We start from the raw sequence: 22,821 nt of genomic DNA, 5'->3' as shown, positions 1-22,821 counted from the left end.
GAAAAGAAAGTTGTCAGACAAGTAGAACCTCATTGAGATGAGATGGACCTGCCAGGGAAAAGAAAAGCAATTCCTTTACTTCCTGACTGAGATCTCAGGGGGGGGAAAGATACAAGATGGGAAGAAAAGTCTGATCTGCTCGCTGTGAAACGCCAGTTTCTCATTTGCCTGAAAAAAAAAAGAGAAAAAGATTGATATTGTTATATGTGAGGAAGTGCAACACGAGGTGGATTCTTACCGAAGTTTCAAAATGCTTTGTAGTCGAGACTGGTTCTGAGAAGAAATGCTAATAAATCCTTGCTGGATACAGATCAGGGGGCTATTGAAAATCTGCAAAAGGCTAAGTCATAAAGTCCCTCAGTTCAAGAAGACGACTCGTACCTGGGAATGGCTCTGGACTAATTACAAAAAAACTGTTTAAAATCACTGCAGAAAGCAGAGACAACAAGAGTTTTGCCAAAACTAAGAACACTTGTTGATCACTTGTGTGGTAGAGAGAAACACCCAGAATCAGTCTGGACAGGATGGAGCTTCAGTCTGGACAGGATGGAGTTTTAGTCTGGACAGGATGGAGCTTCAGTCTGGACAGGATGGAGTTTTAGTCTGGACAGGATGGAGTTTTAGTCTGGACAGGATGGAGTTTTAGTCTGGACAGGATGGAGTTTCGGTCTGGACGGGATGGAGTTTCAGTCTGGACAGGATGGAGTTTCAGTCTGGACAGGATGGAGCTTAAGTCTGGACATGATGGAGCTTCAGTCTGGACAGGATGGAGCCTAACTGTGGAAAAACAGAAACTGACTGATACACACATTACAATGACAAATCAATGACCAGATTGGCAACGAGCTCCAGCTACTCAGCATCACTCTGACTATTTGTGCTGGTTGGCTTCTGTCGCAGCTGAAGGGAGGACATTGTGTTTTAAAGTCTATGACTTAACTAGCTTCATATATTGGGCTGCCTTTATCCCAATAGTTTCACAGTTTAAAAACGTGTGTTTTCAAATGACTGTATGCTACATTGATCTTTGGATCACACTTGGAATGTGAAAGGTTTCCTAGTGTCAGTTTTAGGTCTCCCTGAAGTCCGTAGACTTCCACTCTATTAGTCACCCTAGAACACAGTCAACGAGCCTAACGGAGATGTGTATTCATTAGGGATATACTGTAGCTAAATGTTTAATGGAGGGCTACGCTAGCGTTTCTTGGACCAATTCAGAAATTGGTACACAAGAAGGAGTAGCACTAGTCTTTTTAGGATTAGGTGAAAATAGGGAGACAATGTATTTGTATTAAGGGTTTAGTCTTTGAATGGTGGATTTGTGCAGATTCCCTTGGCCTTCCTTCCTGTTTAACTCTTGATGTCTGGTCTTGCTGTAGAGACTGAACACAGCAGGATTATTGCTAGACTTTTTTTTTGTTTTCTTAACTATTTTACGACGTATTCATTGACGAAACGAACTCCACTACAAATACAAGCCTCAATAGAAGAACCTCTGATCCTTTTTTAGTTAGAAATAAAAAGACAAAGATGTTTTATTTTCTAAGAGTATGTAGCATTAGTGAAATAACCTACTATGATGGATCATATTTTTTATTTTTTATCAGTGGGCTATTTTGTTTTTTTTGTTCCTTTTTTTGTGGAAAGATTTAGAGACTGTATCCAGACCTGCCTTACTGTTACCAATATGTTCCTTTTTTTGTGGAAAGATTTAGAGACTGTATCCAGACCTGCCTTACTCTTACCAATATGTTCCTTTTTTTGTGGAAAGATTTAGAGACTGTATCCAGACCTGCCTTACTCTTACCAATATGTTCCTTTTTTGAACAGGGAGTTATTCTACCGTAAACTAAGATTATTTTTATGTATTTTTTCGTTTTGTTTTTAAAGGATACTTCCTCTGACATTCTTAGAGCTGTCATTTTATTGTGAGGAACTGCAGTTCGATCGGAATAGTTGTTCTGTTTTTGTCCTCTGTTTTGTGAGTGACCCTCTCACTCAGTCAACTCGTCTCAGTGCACAAGTCTCCCCTTCTCCAGACACCGCGTATGAATCAGAATCCGTAGCTAGTTGTGACACGTGAGCCTCTGGATGAAAAGGTATGCAAGTCATTTGTTTTTTATGAGGGGGGGGGGGTAAATTATATTAACATTTTAAGAATTCATAGAATCTGACTGGTGCCAATAGCATTCAGGTCAACACTTAAAGGAATGTGAATTAGCTGTAATTGCTTGGTCTGATATCACACATGTGTTTGTGTTTCCAGCAGAGTATCCCTAAAGCAGTGTGGTCGTATCAGCCCCCCATGTTGGACTAAACTCTACACAAGTGAAAACCCCAAATCCCTAAAGGTGTGTTAAATCCCTAAATATTATATTTAAGTATCTGCATTTGTTTTGTAAAATTTTGCTGCCTTGAAACAGGCAGCCCAATTCTGAATTTGTTTTCTTCAGTAATTGGTCTTTTGACCAATCAAATCAGCTTTGAAAAAGATCTGATGTGATTGGTCAAAATGTAAATTAATGGAACATTGGAACATTTATCAGAATTGGGCTGCCTTCCTCAACGCAAACATTGTGGCTTAGAAGAATAGCTTATTGGGGATGTCAACGTTATCCAATTATTATACTGTATGTGGAGTGGACATCACTGTGATTAACACTGGAACTAAACACTGTGATTAACACTGGCACTAAACACTGGCACTAAACACTGTGATTAACACTGGCACTAAACACTGTGATTAACACTGGCACTAAACACTGTGATTAACACTGGCACTAAACACTGTGATTAACACTGGCACTAAACACTGTGATTAACACTGATTAACACTGTGATTAACACTGGCATTAAACACTGTGATAACACTGTGATCAACACTGTGATTAACACTGGCACTAAACACTGTGATTAACACTGGCATTAAACACTGTGATAACACTGTGATTAACACTGGCACTAAACACTATGATTAACTCTGGCACTAAACACTGTGATTAACACTGGAACTAAACACTGTGATTAACACTGATTAACACTGGCAATAAACACTATGATTAACACTGTGATTAACACTGGCACTAAACACTGATTTACACTGGAACTCAACACTGTGATTTACACTGGAACTAAACACTGTGATTAACACTGATTAACACTGTGATTAACACTGGCACTAAACACTGTGATTAACACTGATTAACACTGTGATTAACACTGGCACTAAACACTGTGATAACACTGTGATTAACACTGGCACTAAACACTGTGATTAACACTGATTAACACTGTGATTAACACTGGCGCTAAACACTATGATTAACAATGTGATTAACACTGGCACTAAACACTGATTTACACTGGAACTCAACACTGATTTACACTGGAACTCAACACTGTGATTAACACTGATTAACACTGTGATTAACACTGGAACTAAACACTGTGATTAACACTGGAACTAAACACTGTGATTAACACTGGAACTAAACACTGTGATTAACACTGATTAACACTGGCACTAAACACTGTGATTAACACTGGCACTAAACACTGTGATTAACACTGGCACTAATCACACAGTGTAGCCTAGTGGTTAGAGTGTTGGACTAGTAACCGAAAGGTTGCAAGTTCAAATCCCCGAGCTGACAAGGTACAAAATCTGTCGTTCTGTCCCCTGAACAAGGCAGTTAACCCACTGTTCCCCGGTAGGCCGTCATTGAAAATAAGAATTTGTTCTTAACTGACTTGCCTAGTTAAATAAAGGTAAAAATAAATATATATATAATATTTAACCACCTCCAGAAAGTTGATTGCATCATTTCTCTCTTCATTTTATTCACAGATCCTCTATTTGCCAAACTAGAGGGACATGAAGTCTGACTCCTTCCTCAACATGTGGACCTGCCCTGAGGATGTTGGACACCACTGTTACACCTTCAGCCTTGTTGATTTCCTGTCAGACTGGTTGTTTTTCAACTCCATTCCACGGACGGACTGACCTGAAATTTTACCAGAACAGGAACACAATGTTCAACAGACTCTACTCAGACTGGTCGTCTTTGAACTCAAGAGGAACACAATGTTCATCAGACTCTACTCAGACTGGTCGTCTTTGAACTCAAGAGGAACACAATGTTCATCAGACTCTACTCAGACTGGTCGTCTTTGAACTCAAGAGGAACACAATGTTCATCAGACTCTACTCAGACTGGTCGTCTTTGAACTCAAGAGGAACACAATGTTCATCAGACTCTACTCAGACTGGTCGTCTTTGAACTCAAGAGGAACACAATGTTCATCAGACTCTCTCCTCACCAGTGGACTGACTACTGAGACTGGTTGTGAGGTCACAGGAAATAGAGTGATCTGTTAGGAGGGATGCAGCATTGTAATCCTGATTTAGATGATGGTTATAAGGAGAGTTCAGGTCGTAACCAGTCCACTGAGATGAATGTAGATGTCGACACCCTGGCCAATATAAAAGGCTTTGGAGAGGGACCACGCTTTCAGGAGAAGGATAACTGACATTTACTCCTGAGGTGTCTGACTTGTTGCACCCTCGACAACCACTGTGATTATTATTATTTGACCCTGCTGGTCATTTATGAACATTTGAACATCTTGGCCATGTTCTGTTATAATCTCTACCCGGCACAGCCAGAAGAGGACTGGCCACCCCTCATAGCCTGGTTCCTCTCTACCCAGCACAGCCAGAAGAGGACTGGCCACCCCTCATAGCCTGGTTCCTCTCTAGGTTTCTTCCTAGGTTCTGGCCTTTCTAGGGAGTTTTTCCTAGCCACCGTGCTTCTACACCTACATTGCTTGCTGTTTGGGGTTTTAGGCTGGGTTTCTGTACAGGCTGGGTTTCTGAAAGAGATATGAGCTGATGTACGAAGGGCTATATAAATAAATTTGATTTGATAACAAGGCCTTGTCCAGAAACAACCCCCAGCCCTTACCTCCAAGGCACCAATGTAACATAACTTTACACCGTCCCCTCGCCCATACCCGGGGCGCGAACCAGGGACCCTCTGCACACATCAACAACAGTCACCCCTCGAAGCATCGTTACCCATCGCTCCACAAAAGCCGCGGCTGTATGTAAAAGAAATCCCTGATTGTATTAAATAATGTATGACATTCCCTTCATTAAAGTTTTTTTGTGCATCTTAAGAGTGGAAACCCTATGTGATTGGCTCTTTAAACATTTCATCTAGCCTATCAGTGGGTATGTTTTGTCACTCTGCTTTGTTACACCACGATCGTTTGAGTTTCATGTTAATTCTAGTCTGGCAACAGGTTCTCCGGTTTAAATCAAATGAGATCTCCTAGGGCCAGTTTCTCAGACGTAGATAAATCCTAAAAAATGATGTTCAATGGAGATTCCCCGTTGTGAAGTGTGTTTTACAGGCCTGCTACACTGGACAGTCATTAGTGCAGGGCATTAGAGGCTCTTGTTTATGATCAATGAAACCCAGCCATGGTGTGTGTAGGTCCCTCAGGGTTGGGCTGAATTTGAATTGAACCCAGCCATGGTGTGTGTAGGTCCCTCAGGGTTGGGCTGAATTTGAATTGAACCCAGCCATGGTGTGTGTAGGTCCCTCAGGGTTGGGCTGAATTTGATTTGAAGGCAGTCAATTCAGGAAGTTATCACAAATTACTATATTAATTGGAGAGAAAAAAAAGTAATTTTCAAAACTTAATAAACTGAAAAGTTGAAGCTATTTATTTAAAAGGTTTTTCAATTTAAGACTTGTTTTATTCAAATAATTTCCTGAATTGACTGCTTTTAATTTGAATTGAGGCCACACCTGGTGACCAGCGTGACATAACTGGTTCTATTTCCAAGGATTTGTTGCGCAGCTCATACCCAGGAACACTTGGCAGTGTGTTTTCTGCTAATGCCAACAAAAAAACGTTAAACTATATCTACATGACTCCTGCAGGAACATCTTTGTGGTTAACGAGCGCAAACCCAGTAATAACATCGTTCAGCAGTAACTTCAAAACACCGCTATCACTCGATCCTTGTTGGAAATGTTTTGAGGTGGGCCTCCAGAGTGTCGCAGCGGTCTCATGCCCCGTGTACATTTATTCCCAGGCTGTGACACAGCCGGGTGCCTGCGGGCTGAGCCGGTCGCCAGTTGAACGGTGTTTCCTCCGACACATTGGTGCGGCTGGCTTCCGGGTTAAGCGGGCGGGTGTTGGATCATGTTTCGGAGGACGCATGACTTCGCCTCTCCCGAGCCCGTTTGGAAGTTGCAGTGATGTGACAGAATCGAAAAGGGGGGTAAAATACAACAACAAAAATGATTTGGGGTGTAGGTTTTTCCGTCTAAGTGACTAGTCTAAGTTACTAGTCCAACAAATTGCTGCAATGGAACAATTCACACTCAAATGTACGACTTTAACATATCGTCTGTCCAGAAGACGGCAGCAGAGATCACTATTATATAAAGATAAAGAACCAACTGTCACCACCAGGTGGCGACACAGGTGGCGACACAACCATTATCTAATTCACTAATGCGACCCTCAGTTCAGACAAAATAAATTGGTCCAGACGTTGCTGGAATAATCATTGACTGTCTTGTACCAACATCGTTTGCCCAAAAGATATCAATACATTCACGTGGGAGTTGGTCAATTAAATATATCTCAATTGTACATGAGAAATTCAGAGTTTCCGTACTTCTGATCTCCTCCAATGGGTTTCGAGAAGGACGTGAGACGTCAATGAGCAATTGAGATTCTCCCACTGACCCACACCCAAGCTAATTCATACTATCTTTTGGCCACATGATGGTGGTATAAGATTGTCAATGGTTTTCTCCAGCAACGTCTGAGCCATTTTATGTTGTCAGACCTGAGGGTTGCAAAATTCCCGCGAACTTTCCCAGAATTCCCAGAACTCCTGGTTGGAAGATTTCCTTCTTACTCCCGATTTCAAATATACTTATGTAAATGTGATATTGCAAAGATTTCTAAAAATGTGTTTTTGCTCTGTCATTATGGGGTATTTTGTTTAGATTGATGATGGAAAAATACTATTGAATCCATTTTAGAATTAGGCTGTAACGTAACAAAATCAAGGGGTCTGAATCCTTTCTGAAGCCACTGTAGATGTGTTCCTGACGCTCCTTGTTGATGTAAAATAAACATACTAAAAGTTAGGAGATATCTAATCAATGGAAGATGGAATTAAAATTATGTCATTAAAAGTTAGTCTACAACGACCAAGTGCTACTTGATATTCTGAATGGAGTGATTATCTGTAGGATTTGAAAGCGCATGCTCTGCAGCCTTAATTAGCCTAACTAGCTAACGTTATCTAGCTTAACTAGCTTCTCCTCGTTTGATTCCCGCGTGGGAAAGCCCCAGGTCCGTTCGGAACAGGTCTCCTATATTTTAAACATATCTGGTCCGCGTGGGAAAGCCCCAGGTCCGTTTCGTAACAGGTCCAACTTTCTTAGACCCATGAAGACCCCTAGCGTGTGTGCTCGTGCACGACAAACATTTATGGGTCTAACCAGAGAACTGTATTGTGCAAGTTCTCCCACTTAAAAAGATGAGAGGCCTGTAATTTTCATCATAGGAACACTTCAACTATGACAGACAAAATGAGAAAAGAAAAATCCAGAAAATCACTTTGTAGGATTTTTAATGAATTTTATTTGCAAATGATGGTGGAAAATAACACCATTGGTGGCTGACTAAATACTAATTTGCTCCACTGTATTTTCAGGTCTCTCCAACGATGTTCGATTGGGTTCAAGTCCAGGCTCTGGCTGGGCCACTCAAGGACTTTCAGAGACTTGTCCCGAAGCCACTCTTGTGTTGTCTTGTCTGTGTGCTTAGGGTCGTTGTCCTGTTGGATGGTGAACCTTCTCCCAAGTCTGAGGTCCTGAGCCGGTACCGGTACCCCCTGTATATAGCCTCCACATTGACTCTGCACCGCTACCCCCTGTATATAGCCTCCACATTGACTCTGCACCGGTACCCCCTGTATATAGCCTCCACATTGACTCTATACCAGTACCCCCTGTATATAGTCTCCACATTGTACCGGTACCCCCTGTATATAGCCTCTACATTGACTCTATACCGGTACCCCCTGTATATAGCCTCCACATTGACTCTGTACTGATACCCCCTGTATATAGCCTCCACATTGACTCTGTACCGGTACCCCCTGTATATAGCCTCCACATTGACTCTGTACCGGTACCCCCTGTATATAGCCTCCACATTGACTCTGTACCGGTACCCCCTGTATATAGCCTCCACATTGACTCTGTACCGGTACCCCCTGTATATAGCCTCCACATTGACTCTGTACCGGTACCCCCTGTATATAGCCTCCACATTGACTCTGTACCGGTACCCCCTGTATATAGCCTCCACATTGACTCTGTACCGGTACCCCCTGTATATAGCCTCCACATTGACTCTGTACCGTAATACCCTGTATATAGCCTCCACATTGACTCTGTACCGGTACCCTCTGTACATAGCCTCCACATTGACTCTGTACCGGTACCCCCTGTATATAGCCTCCACATTGACTCTATACCGGTACCCCCTGTATATAGCCTCCACATTGACTCTGTACCGGTACCCCCTGTATATAGCCTCCACATTGACTCTATACCAGTACCCCCTGTATATAGCCTCCACATTGACTCTGTACCGGTACCCCCTGTATATAGCCTCCACATTGACTCTGTACCGGTACCCCCTGTATATAGCCTCCACATTGACTCTGTACCGGTACCCTCTGTACATAGCCTCCACATTGACTCTGTACCGGTACCCCCTGTATATAGCCTCCACATTGACTCTATACCGGTACCCCCTGTATATAGCCTCCACATTGACTCTGTACCGGTACCCCCTGTATATAGCCTCCACATTGACTCTATACCAGTACCCCCTGTATATAGCCTCCACATTGACTCTGTACCGGTACCCCCTGTATATAGCCTCCACATTGACTCTGTACCGGTACCCCCTGTGTATAGCCTCCACATTGACTCTGTACCGGTACCCCCTGTATATAGCCTCCACATTGACTCTGTACCAGTACCCCTGTATATAGTCTCCACATTGACTCTGTACCGGTACCCCCTGTATATAGTCTCGCTATTGTTATTTTACTGCTGCTATTACTTTTTATTTTTTATTTTTTTTTAACTTTAACACTAATTTTTTACTAAAATAAGTGTTTCACTGTAAGGTCTACTACACCTGTTGTATTCAGCATTTCACTGTAAGGTCTACTACACCTGTTGTATTCAGCATTTCACTGTAAGGTCTACTACACCTGTTGTATTCAGCATTTCACTGTAAGGGCTACTACACCTGTTGTATTCAGCATTTCACTGTAAGGGCTACTACACCTGTTGTATTCAGCATTTCACTGTAAGGTCTACTGCACCTGTTGTATTCAGCATTTCACTGTAAGGTCTACTACACCTGTTGTATTCAGCATTTCACTGTAAGGGCTACTACACCTGTTGTATTCAGCATTTCACTGTAAGGTCTACTGCACCTGTTGTATTCAGCATTTCACTGTAAGGTCTACTGCACCTGTTGTATTCAGCATTTCACTGTAAGGTCTACTACACCTGTTGTATTCAGCATTTCACTGTAAGGGCTACTACACCTGTTGTATTCAGCATTTCACTGTAAGGTCTACTGCACCTGTTGTATTCAGCATTTCACTGTAAGGTCTACTACACCTGTTGTATTCAGCATTTCACTGTCAGGTCTACTACACCTGTTGTATTCAGCATTTCACTGTGAGGTCTACTACACCTGTTGTATTCAGCATTTCACTGTAAGGTCTACTACACCTGTTGTATTCAGCATTTCACTGTAAGGTCTACTGCACCTGTTGTATTCAGCATTTCACTGTAAGGTCTACTACACCTGTTGTATTCAGCATTTCACTGTCAGGTCTACTACACCTGTTGTATTCAGCATTTCACTGTGAGGTCTACTACACCTGTTGTATTCAGCATTTCACTGTAAGGTCTACTACACCTGTTGTATTCAGCATTTCACTGTAAGGGCTACTACACCTGTTGTATTCAGCATTTCACTGTAAGGTCTACTGCACCTGTTGTATTCAGCATTTCACTGTAAGGTCTACTACACCTGTTGTATTCAGCATTTCACTGTCAGGTCTACTACACCTGTTGTATTCAGCATTTCACTGTGAGGTCTACTACACCTGTTGTATTCAGCATTTCACTGTCAGGTCTACATACCTCTTGTATTCAGCATTTCACTGTAAGGTCTACTACACCTGTTGTATTCAGCATTTCACTGTGAGGTCTACTACACCTGTTGTATTCAACATTTCACTGTGAGGTCTACTACACCTGTTGTATTCGACACATGCCATTTTATTTCCTGCCAGACTGGTCATCTTTGAACTTTGTTCCATGACCTTTGTTGTGTCTTGTTTTTATTTATTCGTTATTATAATTCAATAATATTTTACAAATAATTTGGTCTGTAAAGTCTGTTGAGACATGGTGAAATGCACTTGACATAAAAAGTAGTGGCCACCAGGCTAATGCCCTGCGTGTCTGGTCATTAACCGGCCTTCCTGCTATGTCAGGGGTCCCTAAACTTTTTCTGCAAATGACCCCAAATTGATACTAGAAAATGCAGGGGACCCTATTTGGAAAAATGTGAACCCCTTGGTAATGCAGGTAGCTTAGAGGTTAAGAGCGTTGGGCCAGTAACCGAATCCCCTAGCCGACTAGGTAACACATCTGCCAAGGTACATTTGAGCAAGGCACTTAATCCTAATTGTTCCTGTATATCGCTCTGGATAAGAGTGTCTGCAGAGTGACTAAAATGTCAATGTCAACGCTGCTTGTTCATATCATAATTCACTCAATTGTAGGTGCAGCAGCCTGTACCAGCACACACAATGACGTGAACGTGCATTCTAATAGTGTAAAAAGCCCTTACTTGAAACTAAAAGGTTGTATTCTATACCCATTTGGAGAGAAACAAGTACTTCAATTTGTTTGATAAAATAAATATAAATATCAACTTCTGTCCATAGCTGTACTCCTTTCTAGCCAAGACCAAATCGCATGGCGAAAGAATAAGGAATATGACATCACTTCCGCCTGTACTTCCTGGAGCCACAACCCTCAGACGTCGACTTCAAAACGCTTCCGTAAAATATTCCACTCCGGTGCGTACTGCTCCGTTTTCAGTGTACTAGCTAGTATACGACGTTTTTGGAAATATTGTTCAACATTTATCTAAATAGAATGAAGGCCAAGGGATTTGCAGTTACCCATCACCTGTAAAGGTAAAGCGTTAGTTAGCAGGTTACGGACAACTAACCTAGTTATTTTACTCGCCATTTTGATAAGAGCTACGACCCGAAATTATTTTAATAGCAGGTTAGGAGGGCAGTTTTGCCATCCCTAATTATTTTTCATAACCGTAACCAAATTGTCCTAACCTGCTACATTGATTCTCATAACCCGTTGCGTAATACTTTGTACTAATCTGCTACGAAAAAGTAACTTCCGGTCGTAACTGTATCGAAGTAGCGCGAAGAGTGTTTCTCATGGTTAGATAGCTACATCTCCAAATACGATGTAGGCATTTGGCTAGGTAATTTATATAGTGGAAATTACATTATCTGTCTAGTTCATGTGGAGAGGAATGTCATCGGGGTGTTTTTGATTACTTTGTCTTTGTAGAGACATTGGTGCAAAATGGATGTTGACGTTAAACTAGAGGAAGATGAGAGGGAGATATCCCATACAGGAATTTGGTCTGATTCGATTAATGCCTGGATAGATTACCCAAATTCAACATTGTCAGAAAACACAGAAACAGGTTACCATGTGGGTTTACTGAAAGAGCATACACATGTACCTCCCATCAGTCCCCAAACAACAAGCCACGGGCAGATTTTACGTCTTTTTCCTGAAATGACCGGAGCAAGTGATGGGGAGAACAGGGCTGTCAAACTGGTTTATTTCTGTAAAGATCAAGATACCATCGGCACATCTGAAGGGAATTCAATCAAGGAACAGTCATGGCATTTAGCACCGTCCAGTGATATTCTGACAGGACATGCATCCACTTTCAGTGGTTATTTTGAAGCTCAAATCAACCCAACTTCACAGGTTTCTAGGCAAACACAGACCAATAATAAATTGCCCTCTGACAATGTTAATATCCCAAGCTCTAGTACTGCCATTCATTCTGTGCTAACCTCACCTGCTACAGAAAACGACTGTCATTTAGCTGTATCTACTAGACCTATTCTTCCAGAATATTGTGAGCCATTGAACTTTCCCTCTGATGAAGAGGAAGACTACAAAGCCAATTTAAGTCAACGACTACAATGCCGGAAAACGTTAGAGGATAAATGGATACGTCAGTGTCGTGGCAGTTACTCAAGACCCAACCTAAGAAAGTTTGGGAGATATTGGAAAGATCCATACGTCAAGTGCAAGGAGATCGGTGTAGATTTCAATGTTGGATCTGGAGCGAAACAGAAACTGAATTTGCATTTACTGACAGTTGGTGTAATGCTTGAGGTGTCAGAATATGCTAGAATCATTAATAGATCTCGCCCTCATGTTATCTTTGATATTCTAGATTACAACTTTGTTCTTGGTGTACAAAATGAACAACAATATGACTTTTCATTCAGGGTAGAAAAGAAATTAAAAGAAATGCTGAAGATGCATTCTAAGAGAACACCTGAGTGGTTAACAGAAGTCTTTGACCTTCCTGATCCAAAGACAGTTACAGTTTTGGAATACTCCCTTAAATGGGCACAGTTGTATTTGCAAAACAGCTTGTCAAATCCTACACCTTTTGACGTTTGCATAAAGGAGGAGCCTGTTGTGGGCCTGATCTCTCCTCTGCATGTGACGACTGAGAGCTTCTCCACTGAGACAGATGTGACACGGTGTGCTGATGAGACGGCAATCCTTGGCCCTGAAAATGGACGTAATGATACCTGCACAAGGTATGAGCCTTATATGGGCATCGTCCGTCCTCAACATGTCCAGACGGAAACCTTCCCAACTCAGACAGATATAACATCCTTCATGATGCCCACTGTAGAAGAAGCATTGAGGGAACTCTACCCAATCTGTAAGGGAAAAGGACTTGACCTTGTTGTGAAATCAAAATATGGGAAAAATAAGAAACTTGACTTGCATCTATTGACCAGAGATGTAATGTTTGAATTGGCTGATTTTGCCTCACAAGTGTGTGGAAATCGGAAGCAGGTTGTGTGTGAGGTTCTCGAGCGTAATTTTGATTTGGATTTAAAAAGTGGGAAAACTGAGCTGGCCAAAGATATTATGAGAAAGTTAAGAGCAGTTTTACAGCGCAAGATGGGTAAAAAAGGTACATGGAGATTGGGACTTGAAAATGAAGCTTTCTTAAAGAAGTCACTCAAACGAAAGAACCCTGCGGAGATGTCCACTAGCCAGAAGGTCACTACAGCATCACTTGAGCCAAAATACCAAATGAAAGAAGTATCAAAAAGGAGGAGATTGAATTTAATGAGCAAGAAGAAAGACATGGACATGTTAGTAACCAAGGAGACCGAGGGAGGCCATTTCTCTGAAGTAGTACAAATAGAACCTCGTCTTGTCAAAATAGAGAGAATCTCTGATGAGACTGACCTTGCACTTTGTACTGACGAAACAAAGCAAATTGTCGTTACCAACTTGGACCAATCAAATGTGACGTCTCACACCAAAAATATGGTGAAAGCCAAAGCGTGCTACCCACTCTGTGAGGAAATAGGTCTGGACCTTGATGTCACATCCAAACCATCTAAACAGAAACTGGAATTTAATTTACTGACAAACGGTGTAATATTTGAGGTGCATAAATATGCAGGGATAAAATCCTATCGTCAAAAAAGAAGTGGGTGCATTCTCATTGATATTCTAAAATACAATTTTGATCTTAGTTTGCAAAATCAGAGACTATTTCCACTGCATATTTGCTGTAAAGTGAAACGATTGGTTCAGAAACACAAATCTGAGCTCGTGAGAAAAAGAGAAATCTCAAAAGAGGTGTTCACAATACCGAGTGTGCTTAAAAGCCAAGCAAAAACAAATGTGCTTTCAGATTATTTTCCTGAAAAAAATATGGAAAAAAACGCAAGGCTGGTTTATCCTCATCATGGTAAAGACACTATCTCTGTGGAGACAGCTGAAACAGTCTCCACTGATGAAGCAGCGATGCTTGACCGGGATAATGGACCTGCTGAGATCTGCATAAAGGAGGAGGAGGAGGAGGAGTCAGATCTTCACTCTGAGGTCAAACTGGTTTATTTCTGCAAAGACCAAGATACCGTCAGAACATCTGAAGAGCATTTGATCGAAGATGGATCATGGCATGAATCAACACCCAGTAATATCCTGCCTGGAAATGTGTTCAGCCTTCCACAGGCACCACTACCAGCTGCAGAAAGTGGTCCTTTCGGAAGTAAAACCGAGCCAACTTCACAGATATAACCAGATGGTCCAATGCAGAATCACTCGAGACAAAATACCATAGACTTGACAGAAGTAACCAGGGGAAAAAAGGGATTTAATGAGGATAAATACATGTTTATAGCCTATACAGGAAAAGAAAGTTGTCAGACAAGTAGAACCTCATTGAGATGAGATGGATCTGCCAGGGAAAAGAAAAGCAATTCCTTTACTTCCTGACTGAGATCTCAGGGGGGGGGGGGAGATACAAGATGGAAAGAAAAGTCTGATCTGCTCGCTGTGAAACGCCAGTTTCTCATTTGCCTGAAAAAAAAAATGAGAAAAAGATTGATATTGTTATATGTGATGAAGTGCAGCACGAGGTGGATTCTTACCGACGTTTCAAAATGCTTTGTAGTCGAGACTGGTTCTGAGAAGAAATGCTAACAAATCCTTGCTGGATACAGATCAGGTTGCTATTGAAAATCTGCAAAAGGCTAAGTCATAAAGTCCCTCAGTTCAAGAAGACGACTCGTACCTGGGAATGGCTCTGGACTAATTACAAAAAAACTGTTTAAAATCACTGCAGAAAGCAGAGACAACAAGAGTTTTGCCAAAAGGAAGAAGGGCTGTTGATCACTTGTGTGGTAGAGAGAAACACCCAGAATCAGTCTGGACAGGATGGAGTTTTAGTCTGGACAGGATGGAGTTTTAGTCTGGACAGGATGGAGTTTTAGTCTGGACAGGATGGAGTTTTAGTCTGGACAGGATGGAGTTTTAGTCTGGACAGGATGGAGCTTCAGTCTGGACAGGATGGAGCTTCAGTCTGGACAGGATGGAGTTTCAGTCTGGACAGGATGGAGCTTCAGTCTGGACAGGATGGAGTTTTAGTCTGGACAGGATGGAGCCTAACTGTGGAAAAACAGAAACTGACTGATACACACATTACAATGACAAATCAATGACCAGATTGGCAACCAGCTCCAGCTACTCAGCATCACTCTGACTATTTGTGCTGGTTGGCTTCTGTCTCAGCTGAAGGGAGGACATTGTGTTTTAAAGTCTTTTCTTTCTGTCCTGAAGTAGGCCTACCTGCTTAATACACACAGACTTTCATATAGGTAAAGCAAAGTCTACCTTCATATATTGGGCTGCCTTTATCCCAATAGTTTCACAGTTTAAAAACGTGTTTTCAAATGACTGTATGCTACATTGATCTTTGGATCACACTTGGAATGTGAAAGGTTTCCTAGTGTTAGTTTTAGGTCTCCCTGAAGTCCGTAGACTTCCACTCTATTAGTCACCCTAGAACACAGTCAACGAGCCTAACGGAAATGTGTATTCATTAGGTATATACTGTAGCTAAATGTTTAATGGAGGGCTACGCTAGCGTTTCTTGGACCAATTCAGAAATTGGTACACAAGAAGGAGTAGCACTAGTCTTTTTAGGATTAGGTGAAAATAGGGAGACAATGTATTTGTATTAAGGGTTTAGTCTTTGAATGGTGGATTTGTGCAGATTCCCTTGGCCTTCCTTCCTGTTTAACTCTTGATGTCTGGTCTTGCTGTAGAGACTGAACACAGCAGGATTATTGCTAGACTTTTTTTTGTTTTCTTAACTATTTTACGACGTATTCATTGACGAAACGAACTCCACTACAAATACAAGCCTCAATAGAAGAACCTCTGATCCTTTTTTAGTTAGAAATAAAAAGACAAAGATGTTTTATTTTCTAAGAGTATGTAGTAGTAGCATTAGTGAAATAACCTACTATGATGGATCATATTTTTTATTTTTTATCAGTGGGCTATTTTGTTTTTTTTGTTCCTTTTTTTTGTGGAAAGATTTAGAGACTGTATCCAGACCTGCCTTACTGTTACCAATATGTTCCTTTTTTTGTGGAAAGATTTAGAGACTGTATCCAGACCTGTCTTACTGTTACCAATATGTTCCTTTTTTGAACAGGGAGTTATTCTACCGTAAACTAAGATTATTTTTATGTATTTTTTCGTTTTGTTTTTAAAGGATACTTCCTCTGACATTCTTAGAGCTGTCATTTTATTGTGAGGAACTGCAGTTCGATCGGAATAGTTGTTCTGTTTTTGTCCTCTGTTTTGTGAGTGACCCTCTCACTCAGTCAACTCGTCTCAGTGCACAAGTCTCCCCTTCTCCAGACACCGCGTATGAATCAGAATCCGTAGCTAGTTGTGACACGTGAGCCTCTGGATGAAAAGGTATGCAAGTCATTTGTTTTTTATGGGGGGGGGGGTAAATTATATTAACATTTTAAGAATTCATAGAATCTGACTGGTGCCAATAGCATTCAGGTCAACACTTAAAGGAATGTGAATTAGCTGTAATTGCTTGGTCTGATATCTTCATACATGTGTTTGTGTTTCCAGCAGAGTATCCCTAAAGCAGCGTGGTCGTATCAGCCCCCCATGTTGGACTAAACTCTACACAAGTGAAAACCCCAAATCCCTAAAGGTCTGTTAAATCCCTAAATATTATATTTAAGAATCTGCATTTTTTTTGTAAAATGTTGCTGCCTTGAAACATGCAGCCCAATTCTGAATTTGTTTTCTTCAGTAATTGGTCTTTTGACCAATCAAATCAGCTTTGAAAAAGATCTGATGTGATTGGTCAAAATGTAAATTAATGGAACATTGGAACATTTATCAGAATTGGGCTGCCTTCCTCAACGCAAACATTGTGGCTTAGAAGAATAGCTTATTGGGGATGTCAACGTTATCCAATTATTATACTGTATGTGGAGTGGACATCACTGTGATTAACACTGGAACTAAACACTGTGATTAACACTGGCACTAAACACTGGCACTAAACACTGTGATTAACACTGGCATTAAACACTGTGATTAACACTGGCACTAAACACTGTGATTAACACTGGCACTAAACACTGTGATTAACACTGGCATTAAACACTGTGATTAACACTGATTAACACTGTGATTAACACTGGCATTAAACACTGTGATTAACACTGGCACTAAACACTGTGATTAACACTGGCACTAAACACTGTGATTAACACTGGCATTAAACACTGTGATTAACACTGATTAACACTGTGATTAACACTGGAACTAAACACTGTGATTAACACTGGCACTAAACACTGGCACTAAACACTGTGATTAACACTGGCACTAAACACTGTGATTAACACTGGCACTAAACACTGTGATTAACACTGGCACTAAACACTGTGATTAACACTGGCACTAAACACTGTGATTAACACTGATTAACACTGGCATTAAACACTGTGATTAACACTGATTAACACTGTGATTAACACTGGCATTAAACACTGTGATAACACTGTGATTAACACTGTGATTAACACTGGCACTAAACACTATGATTAACTCTGGCACTAAACACTGTGATTAACACTGGAACTAAACACTATGATTAACACTGTGATTAACACTGATTAACACTGTGATTAACACTGGCACTAAACACTATGATTAACACTGTGATTAACACTGGCACTAAACACTGATTTACACTGGAACTCAACACTGTGATTTACACTGGAACTAAACACTGTGATTAACACTGATTAACACTGTGATTAACACTGATTAACACTGTGATTAACACTGGCACTAAACACTGTGATTAACACTGATTAACACTGTGATTAACACTGGCACTAAACACTGTGATAACACTGTGATTAACACTGTGATTAACACTGATTAACACTGTGATTAACACTGGCACTAAACACTGTGATTAACACTGGCACTAAACACTGTGATTAACACTGGCACTAAACACTGTAATTAACACTGGCACTAAACACTGTGATTAACACTGGCACTGATCACGCAGTGTAGCCTAGTGGTTAGAGTGTTGGACTAGTAACCGAAAGGTTGCAAGTTCAAATCCCCGAGCTGACAAGGTACAAAATCTGTCGTTCTGTCCCCTGAACAAGGCAGTTAACCCACTGTTCCCCGGTAGGCCGTCATTGAAAATAAGAATTTGTTCTTAACTGACTTGCCTAGTTAAATAAAGGTAAAAATAAATATATATATAATATTTAACCACCTCCAGAAAGTTGATTGCATCATTTCTCTCTTCATTTTATTCACAGATCCTCTATTTGCCAAACTAGAGGGACATGAAGTCTGACTCCTTCCTCAACATGTGGACCTGCCCTGAGGATGTTGGACACCACTGTTACACCTTCAGCCTTGTTGATTTCCTGTCAGACTGGTTGTTTTTCAACTCCATTCCACGGACGGACTGACCTGAAATTTTACCAGAACAGGAACACAATGTTCAACAGACTCTACTCAGACTGGTCGTCTTTGAACTCAAGAGGAACACAATGTTCATCAGACTCTCTCCTCACCAGTGGACTAACTACTGAGACTGGTTGTCTTTGAACTCAAGAGGAACACAATGTTCAACAGACTCTCTCCTCACCAGTGGACTGACTACTGAGACTGGTTGTCTTTGAACTCAAGAGGAATACAATGTTCATCAGACTCTACTCAGACTGGTCGTCTTTGAACTCAAGAGGAACACAATGTTCATCAGACTCTACTCAGACTGGTCGTCTTTGAACTCAAGAGGAACACAATGTTCATCAGACTCTACTCAGACTGGTCGTCTTTGAACTCAAGAGGAACACAATGTTCAACAGACTCTACTCAGACTGGTCGTCTTTGAACTCAAGAGGAACACAATGTTCATCAGACTCTCTCCTCACCAGTGGGACTGACTACTGAGACTGGTCGTCTTTGAACTCAAGAGGAACACAATGTTCAACAGACTCTCTCCTCACCAGTGGACTGACTACTGAGACTGGTTGTGAGGTCACAGGAAATAGAGTGATCTGTTAGGAGGGATGCAACATTGTAATCCTGATTTAGATGATGGTTATAAGGAGAGTTCAGGTCGTAACCAGTCCACTGAGATGAATGTAGATGTCGACACCCTGGCCAATATAAAAGGCTTTGGAGAGGGACCACGCTTTCAGGAGAAGGATAACTGACATTTACTCCTGAGGTGTCTGACTTGTTGCACCCTCGACAACCACTGTGATTATTATTATTTGACCCTGCTGGTCATTTATTAACATTTGAACATCTTGGCCATGTTCTGTTATAATCTCCACCCGGCACAGCCAGAAGAGGACTGGCCACCCCTCATAGCCTGGTTCCTCTCTACCCGGCACAGCCAGAAGAGGACTGGCCACCCCTCATAGCCTGGTTCCTCTCTACCTGCACAGCCAGAAGAGGACTGGCCACCCCTCATAGCCTGGTTCCTCTCTACCCGGCACAGCCAGAAGAGGACTGGCCACCCCTCATAGCCTGGTTCCTCTCTACCCGGCACAGCCAGAAGAGGACTGGCCACCCCTCATAGCCTGGTTCCTCTCTACCCGGCACAGCCAGAAGAGGACTGGCCACCCCTCAAAGCCTGGTTCCTCTCTACCCGGCACAGCCAGAAGAGGACTGGCCACCCCTCATAGCCTGGTTCCTCTCTACCTGGCACAGCCAGAAGAGGACTGGCCACCCCTCATAGCCTGGTTCCTCTCTAGGTTTCTTCCTAGGTTCTGGCCTTTCTAGGGAGTTTTTCCTAGCCACCGTGCTTCTACACCTACATTGCTTGCTGTTTGGGGTTTTAGGCTGGGTTTCTGTACAGGCTGGGTTTCTGAAAGAGATATGAGCTGATGTACGAAGGGCTATATAAATACATTTGATTTGATAACAAGGCCTTGTCCAGAAACAACCCCCAGCCCTTACCTCCAAGGCACCAATGTAACATAACTTTACACCGTCCCCTCGCCCATACCCGGGACGCGAACCAGGGACCCTCTGCACACATCAACAACAGTCACCCCTCGAAGCATCGTTACCCATCGCTCCACAAAAGCCGCGGCTGTATGTAAAAGAAATCCCTGATTGTATTAAATAATGTATGACATTCCCTTCATTAAAGTTTTTTTTTGTGCATCTTAAGAGTGGAAACCCTATGTGATTGGCTCTTTAAACATTTCATCTAGCCTATCAGTGGGTATGTTTTGTCACTTTGCTTTGTTACACCACGATCGTTTGAGTTTTATGTTAATTCTAGTCTGGCAACAGGTTCTCCGGTTTAAATCAAATGAGATCTCCTAGGGCCAGTTTCTCAGACGTAGATAAATCCTAAAAAATGATGTTCAATGGAGATTCCCCGTTGTGAAGTGTGTTTTACAGGCCTGCTACACTGGACAGTCATTAGTGCAGGGCATTGGAGGCTCTTGTTTATGATCAATGAAACCCAGCCATGGTGTGTGTAGGTCCCTCAGGGTTGGGCTGAATTTGAATTGAACCCAGCCATGGTGTGTGTAGGTCCCTCAGGGTTGGGCTGAATTTGAATTGAACCCAGCCATGGTGTGTGTAGGTCCCTCAGGGTTGGGCTGAATTTGAATTGAACCCAGCCATGGTGTGTGTAGGTCCCTCAGGGTTGGGCTGAATATGAATTGAACCCAGCCATGGTGTGTGTAGGTCCCTCAGGGTTGGGCTGAATTTGAATTGAACCCAGCCATGGTGTGTGTAGGTCCCTCAGGGTTGGGCTGAATATGAATGGAACCCAGCCATGGTGTGTGTAGGTCCCTCAGGGTTGGGCTGAATATGAATTGAACCCAGCCATGGTGTGTGTAGGTCCCTCAGGGTTGGGCTGAATTTGAATTGAAGTCAGTCAATTCAGGAAGTTATCACAAATTACTATATTAATTGGAGAAAAAAAATGCATTTTCAAAACTTAATAAACTGAAAAGTTGAAGCTATTTATTTAAAAGGTTTTTCAATTTAAGACTTGTTTTATTCAAATAATTTCCTGAATTGACTGCTTTTAATTTGAATTGAGGCCACACCTGGTGACCAGCGTGACATAACTGGTTCTATTTCCAAGGATTTGTTGCGCAGCTCATACCCAGGAACACTTGGCAGTGTGTTTTCTGCTAATGCCAACAAAAAAACGTTCAACTATATCTACATGACTCCTGCAGGAACATCTTTGTGGTTAACGAGCGCAAACCCAGTAATAACATTGTTCAGCAGTAACTTCAAAACACCGCTATCACTCGATCCTTGTTGGAAATGTTTTGAGGTGGGCCTCCAGAGTGTCGCAGCGGTCTCATGCCCCGTGTACATTTATTCCCAGGCTATGACACAACCGGGTGCCTGCGTGCTGAGCCGGTCGCCAGTTGAACGGTGTTTCCTCCGACACATTGGTGCGGCTGGCTTCCGGGTTAAGCGGGCGGGTGTTAAGGAGAGCGGTTAGATGGATCATGTTTCGGAGGACGCATGACTTCGCCTCTCCCGAGCCCGTTTGGAAGTTGCAGTGATGTGACAGAATCGAAAAAGGGGGTAAAATACAACAACAAAAATGATTTGGGGTGTAGGTTTTTCCGTCTAAGTTACTAGTCCAACAAATTGCTGCAATGGAACAATTCACACTCAAATGTACGACTTTAACATATCGTCTGTCCAGAAGACGGCAGCAGAGATCACTATTATATAAAGATAAAGAACCAACTGTCACCACCAGGTGGCGACACAACCATTATCTAATTCACTAATGCGACCCTCAGTTCAGACAAAATAAATTGGTCCAGACGTTGCTGGAATAATCATTGACTGTCTTGTACCAACATCGTTTGCCCAAAAGATATCAATACATTGATGTGGGAGTGGGTCAATTAAATATATCTCAATTGTACATGAGAAATTCAGAGTTTCCGCACTTCTGATCTCCTCCAATGGGTTTCGAGAAGGACGTGAGAAGTCAATGAGCAATTGAGATTCTCCCACTGACCCACACCCAAGCTAATTCATACTATCTTTTGGCCACATGATGGTGGTATAAGATTGTCAATGGTTTTCTCCAGCAACGTCTGAGCCATTTTATGTTGTCAGACCTGAGGGTTGCAAAATTCCCGCGAACTTTCCCAGAATTCCCAGAACTCCTGGTTGGAAGATTTCCTTCTTACTCCCGATTTCAAATATACTTATGTAAATGTGATATTGCAAAGATTTCTAAAAATGTGTTTTTGCTCTGTCATTATGGGGTATTTTGTTTAGATTGATGATGGAAAAATACTATTGAATCCATTTTAGAATTAGGCTGTAACGTAACAAAATCAAGGGGTCTGAATCCTTTCTGAAGCCACTGTAGATGTGTTCCTGACGCTCCTTGTTGATGTAAAATACACATACTAAAAGTTAGGAGATATCTAATAAATGGAAGATGGAATTAAAATTATGTCATTAAAAGTTAGTCTACAACGACCAA

The 22,821-nt window shown here is 41.8% G+C and overlaps 1 protein-coding gene across 2 annotated transcripts in view; it reads left to right on the top strand.

Moving 5' to 3' along the window:
- LOC118941511 overlaps window positions 1–22,821 on the top strand; it is a 48,566-nt gene that overhangs the window by 3,496 nt on the left and 22,249 nt on the right. The window contains exon 2 of one of the 2 annotated variants that reach the window (XR_005037810.1): window positions 14,046–15,619. Coding sequence is in view for 1 of the 2 variants with exons in the window: in XM_036955285.1 (XP_036811180.1) it covers window positions 14,046–14,540 (495 nt within the window). In the remaining variant the exon portion in view is untranslated. Of the gene's footprint in view, window positions 1–14,045; window positions 16,654–22,821 lie in introns of those variants that run through there. The other variant, XM_036955285.1, reaches the window with a different exon arrangement.

Source organism: Oncorhynchus mykiss, chromosome 19 (genome assembly GCF_013265735.2).
Source record: "Oncorhynchus mykiss isolate Arlee chromosome 19, USDA_OmykA_1.1, whole genome shotgun sequence".
Lineage (NCBI taxonomy): Eukaryota > Metazoa > Chordata > Actinopteri > Salmoniformes > Salmonidae > Oncorhynchus > Oncorhynchus mykiss.
Note: the sequence above shows the minus strand (reverse complement) of the source record. Positions and strands in the feature narration are given on the sequence as shown.